General features: G+C 42.6%; 1 protein-coding gene across 1 annotated transcript in view; it reads left to right on the top strand.

Moving 5' to 3' along the window:
• Positions 1–1,373: 1,373 nt before the first annotated feature.
• The window catches only part of LOC106571389 (discoidin, CUB and LCCL domain-containing protein 1), a 47,928-nt gene continuing 40,300 nt past the window's right edge, over positions 1,374–9,001 (top strand). Inside the window, exons 1-2 of the mRNA XM_014144414.2 lie at positions 1,374–1,666; positions 5,015–5,233. Coding sequence (XP_013999889.2) covers positions 1,594–1,666; positions 5,015–5,233 — 292 coding nt within the window. The 5' untranslated portion in view covers positions 1,374–1,593. The remainder of the gene's footprint in view (positions 1,667–5,014; positions 5,234–9,001) is intronic.

The raw sequence follows: 9,001 nt of genomic DNA, 5'->3' as shown, positions 1-9,001 counted from the left end.
TATTGTGTTATATTCTCCTACATTCCTTTCACATTTCCACAAACTTTAACGTGTTTCCTTTCAAATGGTACCAAGAATATGCATAACCTTGCTTCAGGGCCTGAGCTACAGATGTCATTTTAGGCAAAAATTGAAAAAAGGGGTGGATCCTGAAGAGGTTGACTTGCCTAGTTAAATCAAATAAAAATAATAAGCTACGAACACAATTGCATTGTATCGATGGCAATTTGGTCTTGCCATTCATCTGCTGCCATCACTTAATATTTCAGAATGATAATGTACGGTCCCATGTCGCAAGGATCTGTACACAAGTCCTGGAGGCTGAAAATGCCCCAGTTCTCCCATGGCCTGCATACTCACCAGACATGTCACCCATTGAGCATGTTTGGGATTCTGTGGATGAACCAGTACGACAACGTGTTTAAGTACCCGCCAAATATACAGCAACTTCGTACAGGCCACAATCAACAGCCTGATCAACTCTATGCTAAGGAGATGTGTCACACTGCATGAGGTAAATGATGGTCACACCAGAAACTGAATGGTTTTCCAATCCACGCCCCTACGTTTAAGGTATCTGTGACCAACAGATACATATCTGTATTCCCAGTCATGTGAAATCCATAGACTAGGGCCTAATGAATGTATTTCAATTGACTGATTTCCTCATATGAACTCTAATTCAGTAAAATCTTTGAAATTGTTTCATGTTGCATTTATATATTTTTTCAGTGTATATAAAATTGATCTAATCAACCCATTAACGGGGGTCTTCCACACCTCACTGCCCTATGATCACCTTAAATGTTAATGAAAACAAACATCAGCAATTAATCAGCTAGCCTAAAAACACCTCACCTGAGCCCGTTTTTATGTCATTAAATAAATAGCTAGAATAGCCAATGACCAATAGCATTGCAATTTATTACAGAATAGTAGGCCTGTATGAAGTAGGCCTACTAGTACCTCCTATTTGGCTGTTTTATCACTGCTGAAAGTCACCCATCTTCTTAGGGATTAGTTAAATTACATTTGGTATGTAGCCTATGTAAGCCTACAGGCTTCATGGTTAACTATTGAACTAAGTACTACTGTACTTACTTTCAATATTCACCTTCTAAGATAAAACAGCTCAGAGTTAAGGAGTAATGTTTGAAAGACAACTGTAAAACATGACTGGTTCTATTTTAGTCTGAGTTCTCAGTACCTCCTATTTGGCTGATTTGAGTTAGTATAAAATATCATAGACCTATCTTTCAGCAGGGGTGTGCAGTTGAACTCAACAACAATTATTTTGATCAAGTGTTGCCTCTTGCCTGTCTTGGCTGCTCAACAAATATACTCCTCTCCCCAACGACACCGTGGCTGTCAGACTGGTTGGTCGACCTGAGCACTGGGTGCCGCCTGTGGATGAAACACGGAAGAGTTCATTCAAGGAATCTACTGTGGAGATACAGGCAGGATAGAAGCACACGGAGCGCATCGAGATCCTTTGATTTACAGCAAACCTTCCTAAAGACAATTATCCCATGAAGACGAGACTAATGTGTCTCCATATGCGATTTCGTTGCGTTACTTTGGATAAAATCTGAGATGTTGGGAAAGGAGAAACTTAATGGATTCTTTGTCGTTTGGACTATACTTTCCGCGTTTGGCGAAAAACTCGGTAAGTAAACTAACCGTCGTTAAAGCAACAACGATTTACACGATTACCCATAACTTATTTTTTTTTACTACAACAGATTGTAGGTAACAGGTCTCGCTACTTTATATTCGATGGAAACTGAATATTCTTTAATTCAGCATGGCACCGATAATTTGAAGTTTTACTAGACTTTGGTGTGCCATGTGTTGAAAGCACACCAGACGGTTTTTATGTGCCTTCAACACATGGCACATAAAGGGTTAATAACACATTGTGTGTTGCTTGTTCAATAAGCCTCGAAGGTTAATTAAGTACTTGTGTCATAACTGGTTTGCCAATAATCAAATGTAACAATAGTGTGTGTCGTGTAATTACAATGAATCATGTATTTGTTACATTGAATCACTGTTAGGCTACATTGAGTTGAGATCAAACATGCAGGACGTTGTGAGAACTCAGACTAAAATAGAACCAGTCATGTTTTACAGTTGTCTTTCAAACATTACTCCTTAACTCTGAGCTGTTTTATCTTAGAAGGTGAATATTGAAAGTAAGTATAGTAGTACTTAGTTGAATGGTGAACCATGAAGCCTGTAGGCTTACATAGGCTACATACCAAATGTAATTTAACTAATCCCTAAGAAGATGGGTGACTTTCACCAGTGATAAAACAGCCAAATAGGAGGTACTGGAGCTGAAACCATAATTGTTGTGTGATTATCATCCTCCTGTACCACCACACTAATGGACGGCATGGCTCGATGTTGTAGTATTTAGCCTGATAGGCTCATAGTAGGCTACGTGCATTATAATGACAATGGAGCAGGGCCATCCTTTTGTGCCTGTGCTCCTGTGGTATTGTCTCTCAGTACCAAGGAGGCACCACTGGCTGCTGAACAATGCCCTACAGCGCCACGCATGCCTTAGCACTCAGTTTAGGAGCCAAAGCTCTCCCACTGGCTGCCTTTGGGATCCTTGTATGGATCCATGCAGTGAACAGTTTTGGTCTGATGCACATTGTAGTCTGACAGAGCTGGGAAGAATTGATTCCTGTCATTATTTGATGGTGTTTCCCCCTCTACCTGGTATTACTGTATGTTGAGCCTCCCTGCCTGTCACATTGCATCTGCTCGCACCGCTCCCCCTCTGAGTGTGTGAAGTGAATATTTCATGGTTGTCCCGAGGGCAGGAGTCAGCCAGGTGTTCAGGAGAGACGATGAGAGATGCACTGGCATTTAAAATTGAAATAGCATAATTATATTCTCTGTAAGTAAAAATAAATGCATGTGTTTGCTGGTGTATGACAGAAGTGAAGAAAGGATGCATAAAGGTTTTACTCTAGTGAACTATGTGCACTGCATAGAGAGAAATGCAACCTTGCTATAAATGAGGGATCTTAAGGAACAAAAAAAAGGCAATAAGTGAAATCTGACTGAAACCTCCAACACATGAGCCCATATCTGAGAGGATCAGATAAATGTCTAGGACATTGAAGATATAAAAAAAAAATGTCTTATTAGGTCTATCTGCTGGGGACGCTGTCATGTAACCATTTTGTTGTACAGTAGGTATTTAAAGTGCATGTGGGCTGAACCTTGATTTTTATTGTTCCAAACAAACCACTACCTGAAAAGGCTCTTGAGTGGATCTTAAAGGGCCCACTTTGACCTTCTCCTACTTTACCGTTGTGTGTCGATGCCACCGCTCCTGCGCTTGCCCCCAGGTGGGTAGCTGCATCTTGTTTACATTTTTCCGTCCCGTGGTGGTGTCCGCCCAGCCTCACATCTGGACTGAGTCCAGCCTTGGACCACAAAGGCCGCTGTGTGTGCCTGCCCAGTGTGTGACGCTGACGTAACCATCGCTGCATGGCTGTGGACTGTCCAGTCAAGTCAAAGCTGCCATCATGTGTTTAATAGCCTCATTCATTTGTCCACAGGCCAACTAATGTTCTTTAAATGTTTTTCCATGAAATGTGATTTACCTTCCTTGGAAAGGAGAGATCCTTTAGAGATCCTTATCCAGAAACCAGTGTTATTTCATGAATGTTTTAGGCCTATGTGAAATGTTCCAGCACTGCACAGATCCTGCCATTGGTGTCTGGACTATGTGTTTCTATTCTACATACATCTAAATTCAAGGGCAGGTCCAAACACTAGCCCCTGCCTCCAAGCCCCAACCTGCTAGGCACTTCATGTAGGCTAGATCTGAAATAAATTGAATAGGTATGATGTATCGGGGATAGGTGTAAGCATAAGACGTGATAGCAGCGCAACCTTGACCTATGATAAGCTAGGTAGAATTTTCACCATATTGTTAATAAATATAGCTAATAATTTCACATCTACATGAAGTCTCTAGGGATTAGAGGGACAGGCTCTAGGTCTGTGGGAAGCAGTCCGTTGACTGGTCTCTAGGGGCCACAGCTGCCATGAAGCCCATGCAGGCCTGTTAGTGCTGTCACAGGTATTAATGCCACACCCAGGGGGACAGTGGATTAAACTCTCTGTAAACAGTGTCCACCGTGTCACCAGGGTGCTGAGCTAAGCCCGAGCCGTGGGAGCCACTGACACACCACACACACGAAAGGGAAGCCCCACACCTTCTGAAAGAGCCTGGAGTTGGCCTAGCCCAAGCAGCTGAGCATCTCAGACAGACACCACACCTCTCGTGCAACCCAATAGGAATCTCTAGAGAGCGAGAGCATTGCCTTTCTTTGGAGGTTGTGCTTTTTTTGCTTGGCTGTGTCTGCGTTCTTAAGCAGAAGTGCATCAGCCAGGTATTTCTGTGAAGTAACTCCTATTTGTTTTGACTTGTCTGTTTGAGAAGATGTCCGCTCATTGAGACATTGGCAAATTTTTACTGACTTTGATTGATGTAATTAAGACTGCCTTCCAATAGCTCTTATAGGAGCTTGTATTTGTCTGACACAATGCAATATGTACAGTGTCTTTTGTTTTGCTTGTCTTGACTTGTCTCCCTCCCTCAATGTCTACTTAACATAATTGATTCCTTTCATATGTACTGGCACATTCTCTATGTAGACCTGCTGCTTTCCTTGATTCATTTCAAACTGTTAGCTTAGTAAAATGAGTCATGTTGGCTAGCTAGCAAACTGAACAATATGTCTCATTTACTGGTGAGGTTGTTTGGCGTGTTTGTGGAGTGAAAGTTGAGCCTTGAATGGTGAATGTTCTTATTTGCCTTCCAGTTTGAGAGAGGTGGAGAAAAACACAAATTAACTCCACCATCACGTGTGTTCCTCATATCATGGTTTAACTAGTCTTAAACAATGTAACAGAAATACAACACCAAAATGGAGACGGAACTTCTTCTGATCTAACTTGACTTCTCTCCTATGGTTTTGTCCAGATGACGGTTGTGGCCACTCCGTGCTGGGCCCAGAGAGCGGAGTCCTCTCCTCCAAGAACTACCCGGGAACCTACCCCAACAACACCTGGTGCGAGTGGAAGATCCGCGTGCCAGAGGGCAACAGCCTGGTCCTCAGGTTCGGAGACCTGGACGTGGAGGCACGGGACTGCCAGTCGGACTACGTCAAGGTCCTCAAGGGTGTCTACGGAGGCGAGCATGGTGAGTCTGAGTCAGCCGCCCTGGCCTTGGCTATTGTCTCTCTGGTTCTATGTGGTGATGAAAGTGTGACCTAGCTAGCGGTGGTGCTGCCCAGACCACAGTCTTCATAACATACCTTCTCCACAGATGAAAAGCACATGTCAGACTGAGCTTCCCTATTCACTGAGTCAAGGACAGAGTTTCTACTGGGGGATTTTTGTATATATAAAGAGCCGGAGGAGAGGGCGGATGTCTTTGTTGTACTTGAGAATAGCCTCACACAAAGAGGAAGTTGTGGGTGATCCTGATGGTCCGAGGACATCCAAGCCAACAGAACGACATTGAGCTCCAAAAGTATTAGGACAGTGACATTTTTTGTTGTTGTTTTGTCTCTGTACTCCAGAACTTTGGTATTTTCATCCATATTGGGTAAACTGTTTACAGCACTTTTTGTACATAATCCCCCCATTTTAGGTGAACAAAAGTATTGGGACAAATCCACATATATGTGTATTAAAGTAGCAAAACATTACATATTTGGTCCCATATTCATAGCACACAACATGTAAAGTGTTGGTCCCATGTTTCATGAGCTGAAATAAAAGATCCCAGAAATGTTCCATAAGCCCAAAAAGCGTATTTCTCTCAAGTTGTGCACCTTTCTTTACATTGGCTAGTGAGCATTTCTCCTTTGCCAAGATAATCCATCCACCTGACACCTGGCAAATGCTTACCTTCGATGGCCACTGGCACGCTGGAGAAGTGTGCTCTTCATGGATCAATCCTGGTTTCAACTGTACCGGGCAGATGGCAGACAAGCGTGTATGACGTTGTGTGGGCGAGTGGTTTGCTGATGTCAACGTTGTGTAAAGAATGTCCCATGGTGTCGGTGGGGCTACGGACAACGAACACAATAGCATTTTATTGATGGCAATTTTAATGCACAGAGATACCATGACAAGATCATGAGGCCCATTGTCGTGCCATTCATCAGCCACCATCACCTCATGTTTCAGCATCATAATGCACGGCCCCATGTCACAAGGATCTGTACACAATTCCTGGAAGCTGAAAATGTCCCAGTTCTTCCATGGCCTGCATACTCACCAGACATGTCACCCATTGAGCCTGCTTGGGATGCTCTGTATCGACGTGTACGAAAGCATGTTCCAGTTCCTGCCAATATGCAGCAACTTCGCACAGCCATTGAAGAGGAGCTGGACAACATTATACAGGCCGGGCCTCCCGAGTGGCGCAGTGGTCTAAGGCACTGCATCGCAGTGCTAGCTGTGCCACTAGAGATTCTGGGTTCGAGTCCAGGCTCTGTTGCAGCCGGCCGCGACTGGGAGACCCATGGGGCGGTGCACAATTGGCCCAGCATCATCCAGGTTAGTGGAGGGTTTGGCCGTCAGGGATGTCCTTGTCCCATCGCGCACTAGCAACTCCTGTGGCGGGCCGGGGTGCAGTGCACGCTGACACGGTCGCCAGGTGTACGGTGTTTTCTCCGACACATTGGTGCGGCTGGCTTCCGGGTTATGTGGGCAGTGTGTCAAGAAGCAGTACGGCTTGGTTGGGTCGTGTTTCAGAGGAAGCACGGCTCTCAACCTTCGCCTCTCCCGAGTCCGTACGGGAGTTGCAGCGACGAGACAAGACTGTAACTACCAATTGGAAACCATGAAATTGGGGAGAAAAAGGGGTAACAAATAAATAAATTATGAAAAAAATACAAAAACAAAAAAATACATTACACAGGTCACAATCAGCACCCTGATCAACTTTATGCAAAGGAGATGTGTCACGCTGTATGAGGCATATGGTAGTCACACCAGATACCGACTGGTTTTCTGATCCACACCCATATTTCTTTTAAGGTATCTGTCACCAACAGATGCATATCTGTATTCCCAGTCATATGAAATCCATAGATTAGGGCCTAATTAATTTATTTCAATTGACTGATTTCCTTATAAACTGTAACTCAGTAAAATCTTTGACATTTTTCGTTTATATTTTTGTTCAGTATACATCAAGCTTGTGACTACAAATTTGTTGGAGGCATTTGCTGTTTGTTTTGGTTGTCTTTCAGATTATTTTGTGCCCTATAGAAATGTATTGTGAATAATGTATTGTGTCATTTTGGAATCACTTATTGTAAATAAGAATATAATATGTTTCTAAACACATCTACATTAAATGTGGATGCTACCATGATTACCAATAATCGTGAATGAATCGTGAATAATGATAAGTGAGGAAGTTAGACGCACAAATATCATACACCCAAGACATGCTAACCTCTCACTATTACAATAACAGGGGAGGTTAGCATTTTTGGGGGGGTTATGATATTTGTGCGTCTGTAACTTTGTCACTCATTATTCCCGATTCATTCAGGATTATTAGTCATTGTATGCTATGAATATGGGATCAAATACTAAACCTTTTACAGCTAGTGAATTTGTCCCAATACTTTTGGTCCCCTAAAATATTATGTACAAAAAGTGCTGTAATTTGTAAACAGTTCACCTGATATGGATGAAAATTTCCCCAAATTAAAGCTGCCAGTCTGCACTTTAACCTCAGTCATTGTATCATTTTAAATCCAAAGTGCTGGAGTACAGAGTCAAAACAATCAAAAATGTGTCACTGTCCCAATACCTTTGGAGCTCACTGTATTCCATTATAGGCTCTCTTTTACCTTGAGATCTCTATGGGGTTTGACCATATTTGTTTGTGGGTTTGACAAGTGCTCAAAAAGCTCAAGAAAGTGGATTTCGACACCATCCATATCAGATTGTTCTGAAATCTTTTCTGTTGTTAGAAACAGATAATATTAGCATTCCTACAACATTATTTTGTTTCTAATATTATTTTTTCTTTGAGAAATTAAGCTAATTGATTGCATCTAAATTGGCAATTTTAATTTATAGGATTCATATAATATTACAAAAATATAGTACCTAACATTCGATTTGGACCAAGCCGTTTTCTAACAATGAGTTAGACCTGAGGAATCCAAAGGAATGGTCAAAAGCCACCTACAGACCCCCCACACCCCATGCCAATCCCACCTAACGAGTGTATATAGTATCAGTTCTCTGTATCTGACAAGTAGTATGGAGCTGCGGCTTGGAGTATTGTTTCTTTATCCTATGAAATGTATTCCCAGTTAATTTGGTGACGTTTTTTTTCCCCCTTTCAGAGAAATTAGTCATTGAATGTGTTAAGTTTATGTCCCATCCTACATCCTGATATCACCAGGTTCTGACCCCCCTTAGTCATAGTATTTCTGACAAGTAATGAGACGTCTTGGGTTTTCTCCATGTTAGCAGCGCGTAGCACCACACAGAAAGCATTTGTCATGCAGCACTATAGCAGGATGTCTCTCTTCCAGCCTGCCACTACTACTAAGAATTACTGGGCTGGAGGGAGGCTGGTGTGAAGAGCAGGATATGGGCTGAGGGTAGTGTTGAGCTGCTATATCCATCATGCTGTAGTGAATGATCATCATGCCCACTTTGCAACCCACCCACAGCTGAGGTTACCAATACAGAGGCCAGGGTGTCAGAGGCCCTTTGAAACCTCAGTGGTGAAACACTGCATGCCTTGGCTTCTCTCCTCAACAGCTTCCTGGTGAAAGTATTCCATCACTGACCAGGTTTCACAACATGTTTTGCTCATAAATATCCATAGGAATTAGTGATATTTACAGTATGCCATTCCCGGTCATACTTTGAAAGTTGTATTTTCACACTTCTTTGAAACTCCTTATATGACCCTTCAAATGTT

This window comes from Salmo salar, chromosome ssa15 (assembly GCF_905237065.1).
Source record: "Salmo salar chromosome ssa15, Ssal_v3.1, whole genome shotgun sequence".
In the NCBI taxonomy this organism is placed as follows: Eukaryota; Metazoa; Chordata; class Actinopteri; order Salmoniformes; family Salmonidae; genus Salmo; species Salmo salar.
This window is presented reverse-complemented; position numbering and strand designations above follow the sequence as displayed.